At 37.7% G+C, this 26,671-nt stretch overlaps 1 protein-coding gene across 1 annotated transcript in view; it reads right to left on the reverse strand.

Moving 5' to 3' along the window:
* The window catches only part of LOC139141820 (DNA topoisomerase 3-beta-1-like), a 95,466-nt gene that overhangs the window by 56,867 nt on the left and 11,928 nt on the right, over window positions 1–26,671 (reverse strand). The window contains exons 14-16 of the mRNA XM_070711499.1: window positions 26,162–26,342; window positions 25,574–25,773; window positions 6,298–6,405 (exon numbers count right to left, since the gene is read on the reverse strand). Coding sequence (XP_070567600.1) covers window positions 6,315–6,405; window positions 25,574–25,773; window positions 26,162–26,342 — 472 coding nt within the window. The 3' untranslated portion in view covers window positions 6,298–6,314. The remainder of the gene's footprint in view (window positions 1–6,297; window positions 6,406–25,573; window positions 25,774–26,161; window positions 26,343–26,671) is intronic.

A 26,671-nucleotide genomic window follows, 5' to 3' on the forward strand; every position in this document is an offset into this window, starting at 1 on the left:
TGTTCTCAGTGCATGGCACTCTCACTTACCTGTTATGCACAGTAAAAGACTTGTGCTCACACTATATTAAACCCAGCAACGTTATAACGTATTCGAACATGATAAAAGAGAGAGTAAAAAGTCCTTTAAATTTACAGTGTGATTAATTCCAAGGTGGAGATGGGTGGGTCTTTTGCACTATCATGACAAATAGTAATATGGTCTTCATCTCAGTGGTAGTGAGTGTAAAATATAGATGTAATCATCAAATAATCAAGCATAGGGATAGCGATAACAACACTGTAGACGTAAAATATACACTTTAAGCAATTCTTGTAAAATGCCTCTTCGGTATTCATTCAAGTGTAAAATATAGGTCACTGCATGAGTTCAAGGTCATTGCATTACGTAAAGCATACCAGGGGAAGGCATGGACGTCGAGAGATATATCATACATTTATCACAATATTTTTCACCATTCAAACCGACAAAAATGATGGATACTTTTCTTTTTCCAATTTCGATGACCATAAAAACAAAAAAAGAATAACGAGGATGCCAGATCCACATAAAAGTGCCCGCGGAGTTCGACATGGGTACCATTTAACCCACCCAGAACCAACCATACTAACTCGCCCGATACCAACTCGCCCGATACTCTATCTCGCCCGACACCAATTTTCACGAGTTCCTGATAACTCATTGACGCCAGGTAATGTCTGACTACAGTCCCTCTTTGGTCTGCCAGACGCACACATACATCTATCGATCTGTAACGTGTATTAAACAATGTCACAGAAAGACACTTCGAAATTCGCGGCCTACTGATAACAATTGCGCCGACACTTATCTGATATATGGATAAGCATACCGTTGACTTCCAAAACAAAGAGAAAATCAGACACGTTACGAACTGTAGTCTGCAAACTTTCACACATTTTAAATGTTATGAAAAGACACATAGTTGGCTGACAATTTTGAGCAGATGACATTTTCAAATGTAAAGAATAAACAATAATGTCGGCAATCGTCAATAATATCAATACCATTTACCAACCCTTCAACATATTTACATATTTACATAATAATAATATTGAGCTTTTAACCCTTCCACTGGGTTTAAAAGTCGTAAAAGTCAAAACCAGCCCGTAAAAGGTAGGAACCTCGTCTGAAAGCATCACAGCTATGGACCCACAGCTAAATATTATGTGACACCACAAGTAAAATATTGATTAAACACTACAGAATATGAAGTAGCAGCTGCATTGTGTTACCCAGACAAGATCTTTTACTAATTTGTCTTTGTTTGTTGCTTGTATTCCTCTGTGGCACTGACAGGTGAAAACTCTGTAACGAGCAAAAAATACCGCAATTATACGGTGTCGCTCAAATTTGATCAGAATTGGTACATACCAGTATGGGTACCAAAGGTCAACAATAATGTTGTTTCTATCTGTTAAGCAGGAAAATTCTACGTTGATGTTATGACAATGATTTCTGCACAGTACAACCAGAAAAACAACAAGAATATTTACACCAAAAAACAAGAATGACAAAAGCAATTAAGGTCTGAAACTTTAGGTACTGGAGGTCAACTTTAGCAACATGCATAGCAGAAAGGCAGCTAGCCCCTTACTGCCTTAGTTTGACCATAGACGGTCTTCCTCCCCTCTACTGACGGTCTCCTCCCCTCTACTGTCTATGGTATGAGTAGGTCTGTTAATATGTAACAGTTCAATGACAATGACAGGAAATGACTCAAGTCAGTGGAGTAAGCCTGTTTCAAGCCTGTTTCAGAATTTCGCTTTTTCTTACCTCATTTGCACATTTTTGACACTGATGTGTTTATTTGAACAAATTCACATCTCAACCCCTACATCTACCTGTACACCAAATACTGAGATGGTAGCTTTGGCGGTATGGGAGCCTCTGTGTGTGACGGACATACATCCATACATACCCACAAATATACAGACATTTAGACTCATCCTTTAGCTCTTTTTGGTATTTATATATAAAACCAAATATGAGCTAAAAAATGCTTTCGAAGTTTTGTTGTTTGATCAGATATAATTGTGTTGTTGTTTTGGATTGAAAGTTAAACTGCACAAACAACTAATTTGAATATACATCGGGCAACAAGCTTCCACCTTACGAGATATGACTTGCCAAATCAGAGCGTGTATACAGCTCTGTCATAGCGACCAGCATGTGATCAGAACACGTTTAAAAAGAAAAATTTACAAAAAACCGCATTACCCTACCGTTTAGGTAAAATAAATACGGTTTTCGAACTAACTGAAATTGTTTTGAGGTACACAAGAACATTAAAAACTACATTGCTAACAACATAAGACATAATGTCGTGTGACTTTCGGAATTATTCGCATTCGGTAACCGCACCGGCCAGGTTTGCTCATGACGTCCCGTTCAATGATAACAATCAACGTAAACACGTACAATAGTTATGACAAATCAAATACGTCACAGGGTTCATGAACTCGACGGCGTCATCGCATAGAGCATCCCACGTTCAAAAAATCGATCATCGCGTGGAGTCTCACGCATGCACGTTCAAGTAAACGATTTTACGAACTTGAATAGTTTCACCCTTTTGGGGACAATATTTTTCAGGCAACGTCTAATACGTCTAAATTGAACTTTTAATACCGTCGATTTTTGGATAACTGAACGAGTTTGATTTATGTTGAACCACAGACCCTGTAGGGACCTAGCTCTGCATGGCAGGGCAGTGTGTTACCGGCGTTATACGGCCTCCGTATAACGCCAGTAACACACAGCCCTGCCATGCAGAGCTAGTAGGGACCGTGGTTGAACGTACGGGAGTTGTACGTCAACTAAGTTTAGCCACATTGATGGGACTTCAAACAAATAAAGTTCACGTAATTTGCAGTGCTAGGGCTTACGTACGTACCGCCATGGATGGAGGCCTACAAAAATAGCACCGCTTAACGGAGTTGCTTGACAAAACGTCGGTATTTTATGGCGATCAGCAAAAAATGATCTGAGAATTTTACTGTACGGCTGCAATAGTCCATATACACATTAATTCCAAATGCAGAACGATTTTCCGTAGCGGCACTCACCCCGTCGCGTCGCGGCTATGGTTATCGATGCGTGCAGAGCTGTAAAATCCGTCGATATGTCGGTCAAATTATGCATGATAGATTTCTTGATTATTTCATGGTGAATTCGCCAATTGGATTCGCAGTATCGCTATCACTCTGTCAAAATCTACATTGCTAACAACACAAGACACAACTTGATGTCGTGTGATAAACACATAATATTTCTAGTTTATTCTGTGCTTACACACCCACCTTTGTGTTTGCTCAAAGTTCAATACCTACCATGTTCTGTAATCTTGAATGTAGAGCTAGCTTCGGACTTCAAACAATATATCAGCAGAGTATTTTATTGAACTGAGCTATGTAACATAATGCTTTCTTATTGACGTGTTCATGGAGTTTATTAACATAAATATCTTATCGTAGACTTGCTTCAAGCATGGAGGAAGGTACCTAAATGCTTCAAGTCTGTTGGCGTATGAATAAATATCAAAACATAGTAAACTTCGCCTGCTCGGTTCGCATGTCGGGTTAGTGGTAAGCTGTTATCGTGGGGTGAACGATTTGCCCTCATGTGCTGTTAACTCAAATGGCTAACAAAACGTCGTAACCCATCGATATTGTGACTGAGTACTAGTATGAACATCGCCTTGGAAAAGAAGGTGCGTCATACCATGGATGTAATACCTTCATGGTTACGGTCACTGTTAGGAAATATATTCTTGTATTACGTCATTATTTACAGTGTCTTACTATAGATACTCAGACAACATTCATGCAGCTGTCGACAATCAGCTTGAACGATTGTTTACAAAGCTTCTCCGAATCACTAGTGATAGAAAGGCAACATAACATTTCGCAAGCAAATCACTGTCGGTTTGAATTTACGTTTGACGATGGTAATATTCTGAATACGTCGCCGTCGAGTGTAGAGTACAGAGGTCACGGGACAGGTCACGAGACTTCAAGGACACTGCAGTTGGTGATCATACGAACACCAAACCTCCAAGCACAAATTAAGAAATTCATCAAAGAAATTTATTATTTATGCCCTTGAAAAGACGTTTTACTTCTCAGTTTTTACATTTAACTCTGTGATCTGACCTCATGTGTTTTTCCATCTCAAAGGATGACAATGTTTACTTGTTTTCAACGTTCTTTCGGCATAGACCTGTCAAATATTCGAGTTCATGCCCCGTTCTTGTGATCGAAAGTGTTCAATAATCAGTCGATGACTCTATTTTTAGTTGAATTATTATTTCAGAAGTATCCGTTTTTGCTAAGATTGTAGGGCCAAACGACAATAAAATCGAGATGTCAACTGTTCGCCGAACTGATCGCATAGAGTAGTACACTGTTTATTACCCTGTGCTGCACCAAGCATAGCACCATGTTCAGTTCAGTTCAGTATGGTCGTTCCAACCGTTGTATGTCGGCTCTATAAAAACACGTATAAAACATAAATACAAACATTAATAAAAGAATCCATATTCCCCAGTCCATTGATTGTTTTCACGATGAAACAGATGATCCACGTATTTTGACCCCTGTATAGAAAGTAGTTTTTGGTTCAAACTACTCAGAAATGCGTCGGTGGTAGTTCCGTAATTTCAGTGCTTTCTTTGTCGAGTGCAAGGACATTCAGGCTGCTATCAAATGCAGACGAAAATAAGACAACAAATTTTCCCCAATGCGATGCCGATATTTGCTATGGAATGGCTGTGCCGATGCATGACCAGTTTTACTTACCGATCTCGCACAAATCGAACACATTTTGGGTATCGTAATCTATTTGAACTTTACATTTGATAAATCATCGACTATTTTTGTGGCATCGATTACACTTCAGACATGTTCGAAGATGTTCATGAAAGGCACTTTTTTGTTGCAATATTTTACAGACGGAAGTGAACATAGGAAACAGTGACAAAGCACTCTCTTTATTTGACTAAGACATACTCTCTCTCTCTCTCTCCTCTCTCTCTCTCTCCTCTCTCTCTCTCTCTCTCTCTCTCTCTCTCATATAAACTGGTTTTAGTAGAGCCGTTCTTGCAATTTACCGCTGCACCCGCGGTATTACCGCGATCGCTACTAGTAATAAGAATCAATAGAGGTGTGAATGTTTCACCCCCAGTCCGCGGTAACGACTTTATCAGGAATATTCACGGAACCCTGAGCGGCGGCAATCCATGGAGACTGAACTACAATACATCGTTTGATGTTTTGATTCGTACATTCCATGGCATACACGTCACCATAGTAGAATGACAGGCGATATTTTCTCTTTTCCGAGGGAGTATTATGACTAGAAACAACAGCAAATTCACAGGTTGCTACACTGTGCGCTCGCACCCTCATAATATATGGACGTTTTTGCTTGCATTGTGTTTCATGTGCGATTTACGCGCTTTCCGTAAGTTTTCAGGGCAGACAATGGTTCGAAATGCGTAGTTTGCGCAGTTGAGAGAACATTACTAACGCCCTACCCTGAATGAAAATTAAGATTACAATGATAAAAGACAGGTGCATGGAGAAACGCAAGTCAATGGCACTGCTGAGGCTTGACAGTGAACGCTGCGGTCATGAAGTGACCGTTCGTGTACCCTGTCTGACTCTGCTCCATGTATAATCAACAAGATAAAGTAATGATCAATGACGTAAAGAAATGTAAAATATTCACACATACTCAAAAAGAAGTAGTAGTTTGTGCACTCAATCGGGACTCAAAACACAAGTACAGTGAATCACTTCGTAGAACAACAGAGTATAAGGTCAACACAGATTATGTTACCAGACAATAGATGGCGCATAACTCTACTTGACAGACAAACAACATTTCCTTCTCAACACTCGCTCCACGTGTATAGATTAAAATACGCGTTGTGTAGAACATGTCGGTTTCTTTGAACTCAAGGTAAGATTTTCGCACACACGCTATCTCCACGAGATGAGCACGATAATTTTCCCTCGCGTTTACCGCGGTAATGGTTAAGTTTTCCGATTCCGGTATGGTATATACACACATACGTACAGATGCCACCGATTTCAGCTAATATGATAACCTCACATTGGTATACCAAATGTGAGCTAAAAATCAAAACACCGGCAAGTGGACCCATTAGCAAATTTGCTAAATCTATAAACCTGAAATAAGTATATTCCTTGTGTAACTACAATTTAAACAAGGTTCGCCATAAAAGGTGTGAACATCTGAAGTCTTAATCTTTACCTTGTTGAAGTTGACATTCACAATATTACTTCACAATCTTCACAGGTGTCATCTATTGAAACTGTCACACGAGGAGCATCTTCAAACACATTCATTATCACATTACACCTGAAATATGCACAATAGATAAATAATTATGCTGTTCTATTCAATAGGGGCAGATCAAATATCTTGTTCAGTGGCTGTCATAACATACTGCATACATTGAAGTAATTCAGACATTTTGTTTATAATTATTAAATCAATTTCTTGATTAGTTGAGAATGTGGGAACTATAACACCATCCAAATGATTGCTAAAAATACCGAAATTATACGGTGTCGCTCAAATTTGATCAGAATTGGTACATACCAAAGATCAACAATAATTAGTGTTGTTTCAATCTGTTCAGTGCAGGAAAATTCTATGTTGATGTTATGACAATGATTTCTGCACAGTACAACCAGAAAAACAACAAGAAATATTTAAACCAGAAAAACAAGAATGACAAAAGTAAATAAGGTCTAAACTTTAGGTACTGGAGGTCAACTTTAGCAACATGCATAGCAGAAACAGCTAGTCCCTCTTAGTTTGAGCATAGACAGTCTTCCCCCCTCTACTGTCTATGGTTTGAGCAGGTCTGTTAATATGTCACAGTTCATAAACAATGACAGGAAATGACTAATTAGCTGTTTCAGTTACTGCCACCACTCCCACACATAATAGGTACCCTGCATACAAATAGGTTAAAGGTCAAAAACCTCTTACTCAGATGTGTGGGCTGTTTCAGTTACTGCCACCACTCCTGCATATTTGCAGGATTTCCCCCTTTTCTTACCTCATTTGCATATTTTGACACTGACATGTTCATTTGAACAACGCCACATCACTCGAGAACCTGGGTCGTAAAATTGCATACGTAATTATGCTGTGGAGCCTCGTTTTCAATCTCCCGGGAAATGACAACATGGGGATGTACTTTTTTCGCTCTCCGTGAACGTGTTTGAAAAGCCTGGTTTAGAATATTGTTTGTGGTTTAGAAGGAAAAAATATCTCACAAAACTTGAAACTACTATTCCTTTATCAAAAAGAATACTGTTGCCATGCTATTTATGCATTTCAAGGTGACTTTTCGAACGATCGCTTAATACTGTATTTTTAGCAAAATGACGTCATTGTTTAGTATCTTCTGACCTTTTGGGAGGAGGTTAAAGAGGCCTTGACATACAACAATACTGAGACCACATGATCACTAAGGTTCAAAGTTTATCTGTGCCAAATATGGTAGGCCTACCTTATACTGAATGCAATGACGCAGTGTTGAAGATCATGTGACCGCTAAAGTCAACTTCTGTTTACAAGGTCTAGCGTCTTTCACTGCGATCCAGATGCTCTGGCTCACAGGTCTCGCGTCGAATTTCGATATTTTCGCAGTAGATGAGTTAGTTTACCTAACCGCTACTTAAATTTGAATACCTGCCAGCTTATATGTTTTAATGAGTACGTGTGATTTACCACAGTTGCTTGTTTTGCGTACACGCCGGCCGGCCTTGCTCATTAACACATCCATTACTCCGACCGTGCTAATAACTATCACTAGTTATAACATGCTGTCTATTTCATCACCGTCCGGACGGTGATTTTATAATAAAATAATGACAATGAAAGTTTATTATAATGTCTCAATTTATCCAATTTTACTTCTTCTATCTATGAACAAAATTATATCAATTGTTTGGCTTTGAAATAAAATATTCTCAACACAGTTGTCCAGTCTTCCCTACAAGTATTCTTCCAATCCACCAATGACAATTTCATCTTCATTTTCTTCTGAGTCATCATCAGCTATTTCTTGTAGACTTTGTTCAGCTATATCATATTCAACTTCTACCTCATCTTCTACCTCAATTTCAATGTTTGTTTCATGAATACTGCTTTCCTCAAAGATCATATCATCAGTGTCTTCATTCTGATTTGCATTTATCTGGCTTGCTAAGACAGTTGTATTACAGTTTTCACAGTTAATGCATGGACAGCCTGTTCCGCACTATTTGCTGACTTTTTGACATTTGCATATTTTGGTTTTACATCCACTTTTGCCCCTGCAGCCCTTTCGTGAAGAAATACACACGCTCTTCCACCAATGACATGTTTTCTGGGGAATCCCCATACAGGGAAAATCCTACCATGTTAAGCTTTGCCATAGCCAACAAAATATGAAATGAAATCACAACCAGATGATATGAACACAATCTGGATTATTTTTGCCCTGTTGCTCGAGTCTACTTGCACTAAATCCGGATCGTGTAATAAACTATTAGACAGTTTATTCAAGTCAAGGAAGGAATTATCATTGGCATGTGCACGTAGCTGAATAAAAACCTGGCTTGATGATAATTCAGTTAGCATGTAAGGCAATCCAATATGGTATGTATCAGTGTCAGGTGAGTATATCAGAATGTTTTTAGCACCTGAAACAACAGCATGATGCCATAGCCTTGTATCAGTTTCCTCGTGGTTCCCATGGTAACATGCTATTTCATTTGGATCAGTATTGGCTGTTACCCACAAAGCCTTTCCTCGCATCTCACCTTCTAAGCCACCAACTGTAACTACATTCTGGGTCAACCCAAGAATGGTTTAATCAAAACTGGTATATTAATGTTAAGTAGTTTAATAAGAGCCCTTTTATTGGTCCTCTCAGCCAGGAATGCCATCCAACTTTCTTTGGAATATCTGATTCCATTGTTAAGTTCTCATAAATTTTGCACTTTTTTTGCTGCCATCCCTTCTACCCCTCTCTATATCTTTGGGGCTTGGTAGGGGGTCACTCATTGCATGGGGGTCATCAAACAAAATATGCACTGATGTACATCCCTTTCGAAGGTGTGGAATAATCCACCTTCTTATAAGATACATGGCATAGTGTTTTAATTTCAGGTGATGGCTCCTTATTGGTGCGCACTGAATCATAAACATGCCCTCTAGCAAAACAAGGTCAGGCCTCCAGTTTGATTCAAGGCATGGTACAATGATGTTTGATTTCTCATATCTTTTCGTATAGTTTTGTGGCATTTGATTTTGAGCCTTGGTGGTGCATAGACCCATCAGCCTCACATATTGCTCTAGGTAATGCACAAACTGTAAAAATTCAGATATTGGTTCACCTTGCTTGATGGAATGTGCAATTTGACGTCTTATACATGTATTTATTAATTTTTTGTCAGCATCATTAGAACGAACTTTCCTTTTAACTTGTGACTTTGTTGTGAATGTCCGTAGTCTCCTTTTTCTCACTGGAGGATCTGTACTGGGTACACCCAGTAGACGTGTGTGTATATAGTCTTTTAAAGACTGCTCTCCTACTTGATAAAATGTTGTGAGGTCCTCAAATGTTGCACCAGTGGCCAAGTCATCACTGAATAGTTTTACCAGCCCCCTTGAATCACATGATAAATCAAATGCTCTGCTAGTCACAATTTTTGCCAAATATTTTCGACAAAGGGCATCATTATTTTCCTTCACACTTTTCTGGTCATCCCTGTACCTTACAGGATTGTATTCAAAACTGGGTGGCAGTAACTCTTTTTGTAGATTTTGTAGACAAGAAGCCCTGTGGGGAAGGTAAACTGCCATAGTGTCAAGAAATTCAGGGGAAGGCTTGTGGACTGTGGATTTAACACTCAGGTTAATCATTGGCTCATGAGCTTCATCTAGAGCTATCTCCCTCCATGACGAGCCCGTTATGCTAGCAGTGAAACCCCCCGATTTCAAGTGTAAAAGCACACTGGTTGGCATGGTTAGTAAGTCAAGTAGATGTTTGGGAATTAGTCTAAGATAAGTTGGGCGATCATAGGCATGAAACGATGGATCCAGGGATTTCAGTGCTGCCATTCTCAAATCCCAGTCTGAACTTCTGGCCAATAAATATATGCAGATATATGACATGCCATGTTGGTGAACAAAATCAGACCAAAATTTGAAAGTTGAATCTACTTGACTTCTGTGTGTATGAATTGCATGAATTCCCCATGTAAATTAGATACAGTATTGTGCATTGATTTTATTAATGATTGTATGCTTTCTATATCACTGTTTTGAGTAAGTAGTTTCTCCAACTTTTCTGTTATTTCCCATACATCTTCCATTATTTTTTACAATCGAATGAAGTGTCAGATACTGATTCTTTACACTTCATAAAGGCATCTATTTGATAGCGATAAAATGCTTCCCATGTGTTCAATATAAATTGGTGACATCTCTTAAAATTTTGGCATTGTATCAGACAATTTACAACACCTCAGTGTGAGAAGCTTTGGCAACCTCCTTCAGCCCAGCCTCAAGATATAATTTAAACAACACAGGCTGTGTATTTTTTAGGATGTGCCAGTCACCTGGAAAAGGTAACAACCAATGTAACTCGTCTTTATACTCATATTTCACCTTATTAAGGTACTCAACGTTTTGGCATCTCCCACAACAACAAGATACTTAAGCTGTTTTCCTATTTGAAAAATAGTGTGTAATTTTTCAACCACATGTTTCACTGTATCCAACTTGTCACATGGCTCGTTCAGAACTCCTAAATAAACAACCTTTGATTTCTCTGGCAATTCACTGCCTTGTTTTGAAAGGTATCCCCTAAAGTTTGGCAGCAACAGGTCACTATCAAATTCCTTAATAGAATTTTTTTGAAAACAGTACAGAAAACTTTCTTTCTTAATGTGTTCCAATGCTGAAATTTCCACTGAATTCAATTGAAAGTCCTCCAATTTTACACCAGTATGAACTGGGAAACCAGAGGACATGGAGACCTCTGGAAGGAGACCATCAGTCTCAGACTGGAGACTGACAGACTGAATATCAGAATATGTTGTTTTCCTTCTTTTTGGTTTGGGTGCCTCTGAATCCGACTCTGCAGCTGGAAACAGTTTTACACCAAACACATCTTTCATTTTCCAATTCAAACAGTCAGGGCCATGTATTCTGATGTTTGTTGTGTACCATGGCTGGCCCGGTATATCATCTGGTGTGTTGATATCTATGAGGTCAAAGTCATCAAAATTTCTTTCACTGGCCAACAGAGACTATACACACCATAAGTATGTCTTTTGACACAGAAAGGCTGAACTGCCTTGTATTTTGACCCAAAGTGTGAATTAAATTGTTTCCTTGTCATAAACAAGAACAGGGCACTTAGTGCAAAGGACAGGCAGACAATCTCAGCAAAGTCACCTGCTGTTTTCCAGTTTCACCTGCAGTGCACGTGACTCTATATCAAACTGATTATCCTCCATTCTGATCAGACTTTCCTGTTCTCTCTCACAGGAATTGTGTACTCAAAGTAATTAACACACTCTGAAGACATGAGTTGTTGTCAAAGTTTTGCTCTTATTTCATGAATCAGTTTAGTTTCTAATTCTTTCACACTATCCTGAGGACTGCCATCTTTATTTCATATGCATTTCTGACCAGTGCACATCCATGTAGAGCAACACATCGGAAAAGACTGTGCTCATCTTTGCCAGAAATAAGTTCTTGGAAATCGCTATACATGTACTCTCTTTGTCTAACTGATCCCCTCACGAAGTTTTCTACAGTGTTTTTTATTTTTGCAGGTTTTGGCTCAACTGCTTGATATGTGGTAGCATGTATACCCCTGTTTTTAAAGAGGCACTCCCATTTGGTAACATTTTTAAAACACATTTTTTTAATGCCAACGGTCGATATTTGACTTGGCGACTGCGCGCGGATCGCGAGATATCGATAAAAACATGTCATTTCCCGAGCGTATTTTTCACATCCCAAAGTTTTACGATTATGACGCGAAACCCACCGAAGGTTTGTTGTTGTGCTTATTGACGATAATCTAGGGAGTCCATGATAAGTTCGAACGACGCAATTTTACCTCCCACTGCGAAGACTTTATATACAGCATTATGCCTTTACCACAGGTCAGTTTTTGAAACTTCTTCTAGCTTTGTCGTTGTCATTATTCTAAATCAGTTGTATTATATTTTTAACCAATACCACATAAACATAAGTTTTTACGTGTTAAAATTAGCCGCCTCCGATGACTACATTTTGTCGTCTGCCACACAGTACGTGTGGTTCGCCTAGCGCGTGGTATGCGTCTATGCATACCACGCGGCGGCCGCTATGTATCAACCGCACGTAACTGGGCTAGTCACCTATGCGAATTCTGGTGGAATCAGCAAAAATTGTTTTTCGTTTTATCACCAAGTCAGTAAGACTCAGCTTTCTCCACGGGGCATGACCGATCACCGACGCAAGTGGTACTGTGGCGTACAGCAGCGTCAGTGTAGACTCGTACTCCATAGCTTAGTTGAAAATGGCCCCAGTGCCGAACGTTCGATGTTCGGAAGCTGAATTTAGGTGGGCCACCGGAATTCAAACTTTTACTTTTTTGAAGACACGTTTTTATCGATATCTCGCGATCCGCGCGCAGTCGCCACGTCAAATATCGACCGTTGGCACTAAAAAAATGTGTTTTAAAAATGTTACCAAATGGGAGTGCCACTTTAAAGGACGATGCTATGCCTGCATATGGTTGACCAATGTCAAGGTTATCCAGACAAAGCACTTTGTTGAGCTCCAGTTTAATATACCGGGGTATGTATTTGATTTTGAGGTAAAATAACTCAAAGGCATTGTATGCTTCATTTGTTTGCAATATAAATCTGAGGCAAGTTTAGCAATCAGATCATTGACCTCTTGCAACAACAAAGGTTCTCTTTCTAGTAATTTTTCCCCCAACAAAAAGGGATACTTTTGTGAGCAACAACTCTTCCAAATCCCCATTTATGTCAAATTGTCAAGCCTTTCTCTCAGTTGGGCAAGTGTGGTTTGTAAATCTGATCTAAGGACAAACTGCCACTGTCCTTCAGTTTTTTGCTTGTGTGATAAAACGCATGTAGCATTTTTTGCAAAGAGGACTACTGTCATCCAAAAAAAGATCTGGATAATCACCACTTTCTTTGAAATATTCATTTAGTAATTCATGATTTGGTGGATGCATGACATTAGTAATCTTCTCTTGCACAATCTGGAACCACACATTTTTGTTCATGCCTATATATCCATTTGGCATAATGACTACGGTACAAGTATGTTTTGTGTGGGATATCAGAGGCAGGTGTACCGATACTGACATGTGTAACCTCCACAAATGTAATAATCTCCACAAATGTAATATCAACCACAATTGTAATAAAATCAACCACAAATGTAATAAAATAGTCAACCATTAATGTAACAACCCGCAACCACAAATGTAATAAAACAAATTAACCATAAATGAAAAAATACTGTCAAGGACAGTGTGCTCACATTCGGTTTGAATTGGTCCATTCGAGAAATATTTAAACCAGTAAAAACAAGAATGACAAAAGCAAATAAGGTCTCCAACTTAGGTACTGGAGGTCATCTTTAGGAACACGCATATCAACTTCTATAGCAATGGGACAAGCAGATCCTAAATACATAAGCAAATGTCAACAACAAAAAATAGACAGAGAAGGTTTGATAAAAAGAAAAGGTGGGAGTGGGTAAAAGAATGTACAAGGGATCTGGTAAAAAGTAATGCTACCTCATCAATCTTCTAGACCTTACCCCCTCCTGAATATCAAATGTTCCATCCCTTGGTATTACATAACGCCAGGAAATGTATTTACAACCTTGGGGAGTTTTTAATTAATGTGATGAGTGTTATCATTCTAATGTAAACAGCACTTAAGTTAGTTACAGATGGTGAAATGCCTTCCACTGTGGGCGGTGATTACAACATCTGGAATTATCCTTGATCCAAATTTCTTATCAGTTCTTGTATGTCTTACATAGAAAAGTTGCAAAAATTGGTCTGCAATGAAAAAATTCACCTCAGCTTTGTTTTCTGGATCAAATTTTCCTACAATTTGATACCCAATATGACAAAATTATGTTCACAGTCTTCGAAACTGTCTCAAAACATATCCTGGGTTGGTGTACTGTAGGTCATTTAAGGTCACAAACTGAGAAAATTACCTAAAATATACAAATTTGGGGGTTTCCCAACACTTTGAGCAGAAAATTTATCTAATAACATCCCTCGGGACTTTATACCAAATTACAAAGCTATCAAACAAGTAATTTTGAGAACAAGTTTTCTTGACCAAAAATGACAATATTGTCTTAAAAATACAAATTTGTATATTTCAGGACAATTTCCACATATCTAACTATTGTCATCTCTGTACGTCTGTGTACCAAATATAAAAGCTGTCTGTCCAGGGGTTTTAAAAAGAAAATACTGTTTAAGGTTTTTTGACCAAAAATGACAAAATTGCTCCAAAATAGTAATTCTCCCAATTTTGTCATAATTTCAACAAATAAGAAGAGTAACACCCTTGCAAACATCAAACCCAAATTTGAGAGCGATTGGGCTGGCGGTTTCAGAGAAGAAGAATTTTTACTGAAAATGAGAAAAATCACCAAAAAATTCAGCAAAAATACAAAATTAAGGAGAACTTCACAATATTCATAAAACTGTATAAGGTTTACCTAAGGTACTTGCACACAAATTTTCAAAGCAATCAAAACAGCGGTTCTCGAGATATTAATTCTTGACAATTTTCACATTTTGTAAGCTCATTTGCATAATTTTGGCAATGCAGACTTTATTTGAACAAAATCCCATCTATACCCCAGGATGCATCCACACACCAAATACCAAGCTGAAATGTGCAGCGGTTTGCGTATTTTTGATGTTGACGGACATACTGTACGTACATACATACATACATACATACATACATACATACATGTACATACATACACACATACATACAGATGCCATCGACTTCAGCTTATACGATAAACTCACATTGGTATAACCAAACGTGAGCTAATAAAACTCAACCATAAATGTAATAAACTTGAACTTGCATATGTGATCATTGTTTATCAATGCCCTGAGTAAATAATAACTTTAATAAGACTAGTATAATGTTATTGCATACTTTTCTGAAAGTAGGTTTCCTTTCCGAAACACAGAATAGAATACTTTGAGAACGCTATCAGAAAACGGCGAGGTACTGATCAAACCGTTAGATAATGGAAGTGGAACAGCAGTTCTAGACACTGATAATTACATAATAAGGAAGCGTCAAAATAACTCGTCAACCAGTGATACCGCACAAAGTTTATGACAGATGACTCAGAACAAATAACAGAGAAATATAAAACCTTATAACAGAAACTTACGACACAAAACATGTTGACGAGAACATATATTTCAATCTAGTAAAAACAATACGAACACTACCTTGAACACAGTAGAACAAATTAGACATCCTGGCATCCCTAGTGAAGGAACAAACTTCAAGTGGGACAACATAGGAATACAGACAATCTATCGATTATTCCACACAATTTATCCACTGAAGACGAATTTGATGCGATTGATTAAGAAGTACGGCAATTTTCGAAAAAAATGGCGTTAAAGGATCGTAGTGTTTAACGGTCTTCCCCACTCTGGAGTAGAGACTGCACTGACGTTCAGATTACAGCTGTGTCTAGCCATGGCCAATCAGTTCTGTACACAAAACAGCGAAACGTAAAATACATTTTCAAATATGCAAAACACACTAAATGCAAACATTAAGAAATGAATAATGTGTGGAGTTGCTTTCCTTATTACATAGATCAATATTTAAGAGCTAATTCCTCAATTGCAAGACAAACTATATTTATTACATTTATGGTTGACAAGTATTACATTTATGGGTGATTTTTTTTATTACATTTATGGTTACCATTTATTACATTTGTGGTTGGTGTTTTTATTACATTTATGGTTAATTTTTGTTACATTTATGGGCGATATTACATTTATGGTGCACTTTATTACAATTGTGGTTGATATACATTTGTGGAGATTATTACATTTGTGGAGGTTACAACATGCAGGTAAAATAAAGCAAATATGCCTGTTTGTCATCCACATTGGCAAGATGAATGCTCTCTTCACTGCATAATGAGCACACTTTACTTGTACCCTCAATATTATCTCTTGGCTAGCAATCACCTTTTTTTCTAAAATCTCTGTCCAGACAAATTCTACAAGTGTTGCAAAGGCAACTTGACTATGGTATATCATGTTTACAATCAGCCCATGTTTTAAAATCTACTGATCGATTTAGATATTATGTGATACCATCTTGTGTGTCAGCTACACCACATTTCTGACAGGGCCCACAGGTAGTTCTGTCTGGATGGGCTTGTTGCTCAATGGTTACACTCCACCATGACCACTAATGGGGACGTGAACATGAACCATCTTTGAAAATGGTATCTCACGGTATAAGGGTCTGCCTTGATAAAATAGCTTAAAGCTATCCATTGGAAGCTCATGTCAGATATCTTTTTCTGTAATTCTTGGCTGCAGTTTGTATTTGTCACCAAGTTATATTCATGGCAGTCAAAGTGGACAGTAACACTGATGCCTCTGGACAAAATGACATGTCTTTGTTTTTGCTGTGTCAGATACTTGATCATTCTGTCAAGCCTTATTTGCAAGTCAGATAATAGTAATTTTCCTGACTCTCCATCAATTTTTCCCCAACAACAAGAAGATATGTTTGACAATCATTTTTTTCCAAACTGTGATTTTCTTTGTCTTGTGATGTTTTATGCACATCATATGTGATAGTGACTGGATAAGATGTTGGGGAATGTTGGGTACAAAAGACTCCTTTCGCTTACTTTGCACTTCCTTGACAAATAATTTATATCTGTCTTTGGCAAGACTAGCAAATATCTGACATGTCTTTTGTAGGGCTGACAGTGTTGGGGTAGACTTGGAGCATTGACTTTTTTCAGTCTGTTCTTTACTATTGTACTTATCTGTTGTTTGACAAGCAATATGGGCAGATTTTCTTCAGACTGAGAAGCTGTTTTGCATAGTTTGTCAACAGCAAGCAATTGTTGTTTACTGGCACTGTTTAGTATGTGGGTACTGAAACCCTTTTAAGCCAATGCTTTCGATTTGTGTGGGTAGGCATAGTGATCTATGCATACACTTGTATTTGATTAAATAAATTATACTTTATTTTCAAACCTGTATAGTTGTAGAAAACAGCGCCTGGAAATTGATGATCTTGTTTCTGACAACTGTATTTGAAAGTTGTATAAATCTGAAACAAGTCAGTACTCAGTACGATGCCCTTGACCATGGAGCTTTTCCATGCAGCACCTGAAGGAAAAATAACATAAAATGCAATGTAATTACATTCTGTAACATTTTAGAAAGGCTGGACAGTCATAGTATTATCAAGACAATTCTTTCAGAAAATACGACATATGACTTGTCCAAGAACAGCTCCACTGAAAATACCTAAATATTTGACGTATGATCGCTAGCCATGGGACATAAGTTACTTCCAGGTTGACGTTCAAGCAATTTCGCGATCATTGCCACAGAGTACGAATACTCACACAAACACAAAATAACGAAACATAAACAACTAATATTTACAAACGTTACTAACCCAGCATAGCTGTCAAAGTGAAATCCTCACTAGAGTTAATGAATCAATCTTCCTTGTGTACACTGCTAGGACGCTACGTAAGTTGTAAACAAATCAGTGTGACGCCATCTTGGATTTTAGCGCGATCGTGGAATCACAACCAATTTTGAAACGGCAAAAAGACGATTAATAAGTCTTGAGATAACAAAAAAATATTTTGACCAAATTGTAAACGTGACAAATCGTTCAAAGATGTTATTATTTCGGGAACTTGCAGTCGGGAACGAAAATGACGCCAGTATTAAATTTACCCTAAAATCACGTTGTACGGGTCGTCAACGACCACATTTTTTTCCGATTCTCGAAATAGCACGCTAAATACAGTGTTGTCCTTAGAAGCCAGGTGCCGGTAAATAACCCGGCTGTTTTGCATTTTTTCCCGGCTACTTTTAACGTCATTAGATTATTTTTATAGACCTGTAATTTCGGGATTGCACTGCCAGCTGTTAGACGGCACACGTACGATTAGCAGTTTCGCGACCCCTTAGAATTGCCCGCATGGAACTGCACAAACATAAAACAGTTTCTAAATACCCATTTGTGGCTTTTTGAGCCCGATCTTTTATTTGTTAAATAGTGTGATTGGCTGATGGACATGCCTATGGTGTTGTCTTTGTTACGAGCAGTGTAATTGGTTTGATTAGTATGAAGGTCATGATTTTTAACGATGGTGTCAAAAAGAAATGTGGCGTCAGCCACTGGCACCTTGTCGATGGAATATTTTTTCCCAAATAAAGCCCGTTTGAAAGGTATACTTGATTCCAAGAATATATTAAGTTTATGTATGAAAAACTGCAATTTCGCTGAATTTGTGAGAAAAATAGCGTCAATGACACTGTAGCTCCCATCCTGGACTATTTAGTGTTTGTTCTCTGGTCAGATATTTGAACATGTGTGAAAGGGATAAAGTGCATGAAGTGAAAATACTTAAATGTAGTGTACTGGAGACAGTGAAATATGTTTAATGTATTTATTCAGAACATAAAATGGAAAAAATACAGAATTAGAAATATCGAATACTGTGATAAAACCATTAACTAAACAAGTCATTGACAATGACAGTCCCCACTTGTAATAGGAGTATTAGTCTTGATGGGGCAGGGAAATGTGGTCATTAAGAAGTATCACTGGAGTGTATATGTTGAGATCTATGGGCACATAGGTCTATGTCGTTGTTCCCAATTTGAAACACATGAGGCATGTCTAAGTTAAGGTTCTAAATCGGGAAAAAAGATCAGACCTCTAGCAGTATTGGACAGCCAAGAAATACATATGCGCATAATAAATGAGGTACAAGATGTGACATCTTAAGGTCTAATATCCTATCAAAATTGGAGGGTATAGAACTTGTGGTTATTGAGATATGCATATATATGTATAATCAAGGTCAAAGGTCATTGAGGTTACATGACATTTTGAAAAAAAATTATATTGCTAATTAATCCCTATATGCCAAAAAATCAGACCTCTAGCTCTATTCACTTGCCCAGAATTAGATGTGTGCAAAATTAATGAGGTAAAGCGTGTGTTGTCATAAGGTCTCCCATCCTACTAAATACAAAGGACATAGCACTTGTGGTTACTTATTTATTGACATAAACATATATTTTAGGTAAAAGGTCATCAAGGTCACATGACATTTAGTCAAAAAAATTCTCTCCTATAGTTATCCCTTTATACCAAAAATCAGACATCCAGCTCTATTGGCTTGCTCAGAATGAGATATGTGCATAATTAATGAGCTACAATATGTGGCATCATAAGGTATCAATCATACCAGATATGAAGGGTGTAGCACTTGTGGTTACTGAGTTATGGACAAATATGTATATTTGAGGTCAAAGGTCACCGAGGTCACATTACATTTTGTCAAAAAAAATTCTCTCCTACAGTTATCCCTATATATCAAAAGTCAGACCTCTGGCTCTATTGGCTTGCTCAAAATTAGATATGCACATAATTAATGAGGTACAATATGTGGCATCATAAGGTGTCCCATCATACCATACATGAAGGGTGTAGCACTTGTGGTTACTGAGTTATGGACAAATATGTATATTTGAGGTCAAAGGTCACCGAAGTCATGTCACATTTTGTCAAAAAAATTGTATTGCTAGGTTATCCCTATATACCAAATAAAGTTATCAAACAAACCACCAATTGTATGAAACATGGGCCTAAAAATACAGACAGACTGACATTCACAGACTGGCACAGAGTGATGACATTGACCCCAAGTGTGCCTAAGGCCAATGGAGAGTGATAAAGATATAACAAAAAGCTGAATGTAATGATAAAATAGTTAAGTATAGGCCTACAGACACTGAGGGTGAATATGTTACAGCAATTTGATTAGTTTCTTTTCGTTTTCTAATTCTGTGATAATTTTTAAGACAATCAAACTGCAAGGCAGTTTTAATATGTATTGACATACATGTTATCTTTTACAAGCACACAGCAAACTGTTCTTGATTTTTCATTTACAATATTTGACATAGACTGAAATACATAACATGCAACCAATATTTACATTTTGCCCATGCACCAGATACATGGAGAGATTTCAACATGCAATCATTAACTCAGAAACCCTATAGGGAAAAGTAAACATTGTTTTCTTCCAGAACAGCTGGTACATCCACATCTGGAGCAACTTACAAACTTAACCAATTACACAAGGATGATGACACAGGAGATAAAGTTAAACTGTGGTGAACTTGACTATTCCTTTCAAATCCTTACCAAACTTGATTGACATCTTAAACTAAAATACACTGCATGTTTAATGGCACACAAAAATACATCAGGGGTGTACCATTTGATAAAAGGGGGTTGTCTGGAAGATTGATGAGGAACATCTTTTTTATCCGATACACTGTACATTCTTTTTTTCCCACTATCTCACCTTTTCTTTTTGACAAACCTTCTGTGGCTGATTTTTTTATTGACATTTGTTTGGATTTTTTTTCAAAATCTGCCAGGACCCCCCCCCCCCTCCATCACTCTTTAACATTGAAAAAAACTTTGAATATATTTGTTGGAAACCAAACCTGCTGAAATCACCTCAGCTATGTTTTCTCATTATTTTTTACCGCATTTCAACACCAAATTACAGTTTACCATTTCAAATGCTTACTGAATCACAACATTATCTTAAACATAGGGCCAATGTCCCTGAAGCTACTATAGACATGGATACAAAATTAAGTATTTCCTGACTGTATGAAATCATCTCACTAAGGTCATCCTAGGGACCTGTTAACAAAATATTAAAGCTGTCTGACCAGCGGTTTTGAAAAAAACAAGCGACCCAATTTTCGACAGAGCTCTGCTGTGTTATGTAGAGAGCAACTTTTTGTGACATATGTATTGATGAAGATGGTTGAGATCTTTGATAGCTCATTTCAGGATGGTCTGACCTAAAATGGCAAAATTAGCTGCAAAAATACAAAATTGATGATTTCATCATAATTATGTAAAAAATGTATACCAAATATCAAAGCTATCACATGAGTAACTTTGGAGAAACAAATATTTTGACCAAAAACGGCAAAAATTGACCCAAAATACAAAAATTGAAGATATCATCAAATTTCACTACATCACACTTGGAGAACTCCCAGGAACCTGTATACCAAATATCAAAGGCATCAGACAAGTAGTTTTGAGAAACACATTTTTTGACCAAAAATGTCAAAAATTGCACAAAAATACAAAATTGCAGATTTCATCATATATTCTATATATCATATTTAGTTTATCTGTAGGAACCTGTATACCAAATATCAAAGCTGTCAGACGAGCGGTTTTGATGAAATAAATTTTGACCAAAAATGACAAAAAAATTCCTTAAAAATACAGATTTGCATATTTCATCACAATTTGAACAAATCCAAATTGGGTTATCCCTAGGGACCTGTATACCAAATATCAAAGCTGTCAGACGAGCGGTTTTGATGAAATAAATTTTTGACCAACAATGACAAAAAAATTCCTTAAAAATACAGATTTGCATATTTCATCACAATTTGAACAAATCCAAGTTGGTTATCCATAGGGACCTGTATACCAAATATCAAATCAAAGCTGTCTGAACAGCGGTTATGAAGAAGGAGATTTTTTACCAAAAACGCCTTTTTGGCACTAATTTGTATATTTTCAACAATATCAAAAAATCAAAAAAGCACAATTATTTCAGGTCAGCCAAAAGTACTTACATGCTAATTTTTCATGTAATCTGCTCAGTGGTTATTGAGATTTTCAATTTTGACTGTTTTTACATTTTTTCACTTAATTTGCATATTTTTGGCAATGACAACTTCATTTGAACAAAATCTCATCTACAGCCATCATCCATGTACACACCAAATATCAGGATGAAATGTGCAGCGGTTTTGGAGTTTTTGATGTTGACGGACAGACATACAGACATACAGACATACAGACATACAGACATACAGACATACATACATACAGACATTTCCCTAGCCTATAAGAATAGCTTCCATTGCCATATATACATATGGCTATGGGAGCTAAAAAGCGCCGAAAAGATATGACTTTGATCGACGATTCGAAGTTCATGAGACTGCAGCTAGCTTTCCGCCGCTGCGCTGGCTGCCAACGTCACGGTCACTACGAGTATAATATTCTCAACAAATCAAGTTATTCTCAGAGCAATACCGACGCATTTTCTAGATTTCAAAAAAATGAGCTAGAACTGATGTTTTTAGAAGCAACTGTTTATTTGAATAGGTATTTTTTTCATTGATTATTTTTACGTACTACAATCCATGGTCACAGGCATGTGTGTGCTGCCGACCGTTGCATCATCGGATCATCACGGCTCACAGCTTCACCGTGGCCCTGATCCCCTGTTGCTTAAGACAACAGGACATTACGTCATGGATTCCAGCATGGGCTCAATTTCACTGCGCCTCTCCATGTTCTCTATGTTCGGTTGCCCGATAGTGTCTTTCGATGGACCCTCTGAATCAAATTTGAAATGAGCAAATTTGAAAGAAAATAGAGTTGTTTCCTTCCGACGCCATGCTGCATATCTGCTTTGATAAAATTTGGGGACAGCGAGACGCGATGATCGTGCGCGGTTTGCATTTAGTTTGTTGCAACATTTCTGTCAATTACTCACTCTGTGTCATAAGTTTCAGAAACTATCGCTCGCCTGAAAATTAGCAACGTAGTAAGGGACCGTCTCAGATTGTCGCAGAAGTTCAAAAAGCGAAATTTATTCGTTTAGGGGAGGGAGGGGTTTGACCTCCATTCAATTACTGAACTTCACTTTCGCACTTTTATTTTGTGATCACAAGTTTTCGTGTGTTTATTTTTAATTAAAGAAAAACTGCACACTCGTGCCAACAAATTTGTAACTGTTTCCATCTCGGTTGTGCCGCAAACACAATTTACCGATAGGAACATTGTATCCTAAACATTTCATTCATCAAATTATACAAAGACAAAAAGTATCATTTTTTCAAAAATGTGCTATTTATAAGCGTCTGCTCTAACCACTAGATGTCTTTTGTCTCACTTGTTATGCACCTGGTCATAGTCTTTTAATATGATTGAACATGCCTGGGCCCCCTTGTCAAAGTTTTTCGCTATTTACCGCCCCTACCAAGTACAAATTGCGTGTTTACAAAGACAAAGAACAGCACAAGACATGCAAAAGGGAAAGTAAAATAAAATGAAACTTTTACGCAGTAATATGCCCTGTTAGTACTCAAATCTGATCGTTTACTTTAATTGTAATGTGGCAAGGGGAATACGTCTTTAGCAGCTACAGCAAAATGCAACATTGTACTCTCAGGCGGACATGAACATTTCCGCACTTTTGAAGTTTCGTTTAGGGGGAGGGGGGAGGGGGTTTTGATCTAAACGAAGAAATTTCGTTCTTGAACTTCTGCGACAATCTGAGACGGTCCCTAAGTTCATAGGCACAGATGACATGGTAACGTGCCTCTGACTCGACGATGCCGATTTTTCAGACTACACTCAGAGAATCCGAAACTTTCCACACAAAATGAGTGATTGGCAGAAATGTTGCAACAAATTTAATGTTAAGCGGGCACTCATCTCGTCTGGTTGTCGCATAAGCTCAGTCGCGGAGAGTGCTTTCGCAAACATTTTACTATTATCGTTTGCGTATAGAAAACTCATAACAATGAAAAAATGCGTAGAGACTCAATCCAATGCGTAATATTATTACGCATTGAATCGACGCTCTACGCATTTTTTCATTGTTATGAGTTTTCTATATACACATTTTTTTTCGTAAATGCGAACACTGTTACATTGAATTATCTTACCAATGTTTTTCTTAACAAAAGCGAATGTGTTTTGATTAGAATAGAATGAGTTTGATGGTTTTGGGGAAACTACTATGTGGTAATGAAGAATGGGAAATGAGCAATGAAATGAGCAGACAGCGGGTGATTTAAGATTAAATGTTACATCTTCACTGCAAATAAAACCATACGTGTGTCATAAATAATACAAACAAAACAAAATCATGTTTGTTTGTTTTGTTGTATGTGAGCCACGTCTAAGACACACAACAAAAGTACTGTTTCAGTCTCAGCTAAATGTCACCTCAGATGCCACCAGAAAACACCATTTCCACTCCAAAATTTCATTTTTCGCTTGCGAGAAGGGGGTGGCCCCCCTCTCGCGCTCTCCCCCCGTCGTTCGCTACACTCACTGGCCGCTCGGCCGCTTCGCTCCCTCGCAGTCCACCCGTCTACTTTCTAAATTACCTGGCTACTTTTAAAGATAAGGACAACACTGTAAATAGTGCATAAAAATACCAAAACAGCATAGCTTTCATGGAAGGAAAATCTGCAAGTTAATTTCTATTGACAAACTTACCGTCTTACAGCTAATCCTGTGAAGTTATGATCTCCGGAAAAGCGGCATAACGGTCTCCGTCTGCGTAGTGGCAGTGACACTCATTTGAAAGAAAATCTCATTAACATATGCAAATATCAGACCCGCGTTCTTGAGTGACATCTCGACCCCTGCATCTACCTGTACACCAAATACTGACATGGTAGCTTTGGCGGTATGGGAGCCTTTGCGTGTGACAGACATACATCCGCACATACATACCCACATACATACAGACGCCATCGACTCACCATATAAGCTCTTTTTGGTATTTATATAAATACCAAATATGAGCTAAAAAACACTGAAATCTAGCATGTTTCCTATACAATCAAGCTATACTGATGATAACTACTGCTGAAAATCAACATGCACACTCAGGTACTTTTCATCACGAATGAATATTGATAGATATGCAAGTGCAAAATTTTTAATGTAAAAACGACGTGTCACACCAAATGAAAAGTTACTTGCCTGCAACAACAAACTATGGTTCATCATGTACCGGTACATGGGAGTTTAATATTTTATTTTGACAAAAGACACTATGTCTTCATGGTCTTTCTATTTAAACTAGCAGGAATGAAATTTTTCCTTGGATTTGTCCCTCTTAAACAATGGCATTTTATAGGACTGTGGGTGGTTACAATATGACAGAGTCACCAGAGAAATATCTTGGTAGTAACAATTTTTTAACTGCTATGCTGATAACTGCTTCTATGTCAAATATAGAATTCTTGGAACAACAAGTACATTTTCTCTGCTATATGTATGTGTGGTATTATAAAATCACACATGAAATAACCTACCTGTTGCATGCAATTTTCCACTTCGGTGATGATGTTGGATCTAAAACCAATACACCGTGTTCACATTCAATGCACTGTGATACACCCAGTGTGTTCAGTGAGTGTTGACAGGTCGGATGAGTACACTCATTGCAACCTGAACCTTTACGCATGCTTTGAAATGGTGGATGACTGTAACAATATGGACATAGTGGGTAACTCTGTCAAATGAAATATAGCAACACTGTCATTATATGTGGACACTGTCAAACTAAGAATTGACAAAATATAAACTTCTGAAGGAAGCTCTTGTCTTCCAATCTTTAAAACTGATACTTTCATTCATCCAAGGCTGCTTAGAAACATTGTATCTACAAATATAGAAAGCAACTACTACTGGAAATAACTTCTCAGGTGAGTGAGATATTGCAACAAATTGATCTATAATTTTGAGGTTTTGTAAACATCTGTCACATACAAAGCAGAAATAGTGCAACAGTGGAAACAATGTAGCAATTTGTGACATACATGTGAATTTACCAAGGTCTGTCAAACATCTCTTTCAAGTTTCTAACACCAATGTCAGTGAAATATAATGGTCATACTCACTTTTCCTTTAGAACCAGTAGAAAAGAGAACCATTTCAAACTCATCTAGAGGACATTTGAGTTCCTTGTACAACTTGATAATACCATTGGCTGGTAGACTATATGTTTCATCACATTGTGCACAATGTAATCTACTAGGCTTGGCTTGAATGTACTTCATGTACCGACGACACTTTCCACATCTGAAATACAAGTTAAACTAATATAAGGGATCATGGAAAACATTGTTAAGGGTCCATTGATCTCACACACTAACACACTTGAGATGTCATTCCTTTGTTTTGGTGATGAACCTTTCTCTCCTTAAATACGGTAGGAACTTCCCCTATAAAAGCCGGATTATCGTAAATCTATGCAAAATTTTAAAAAGCCACTCTACTGATCAGACGTGCCGTGTTTGGTCCCAGAATCCCATATTTTTGCCATGTTTTAGGCGTTCACTGTCATTGAATCTTGCATATGATGTCTGTGAATATATAGTGACTAAACTTGAGTCAAAAGTAAACTGAAA

Source organism: Ptychodera flava, chromosome 1 (assembly GCF_041260155.1).
Source record: "Ptychodera flava strain L36383 chromosome 1, AS_Pfla_20210202, whole genome shotgun sequence".
Lineage (NCBI taxonomy): Eukaryota > Metazoa > Hemichordata > Enteropneusta > Ptychoderidae > Ptychodera > Ptychodera flava.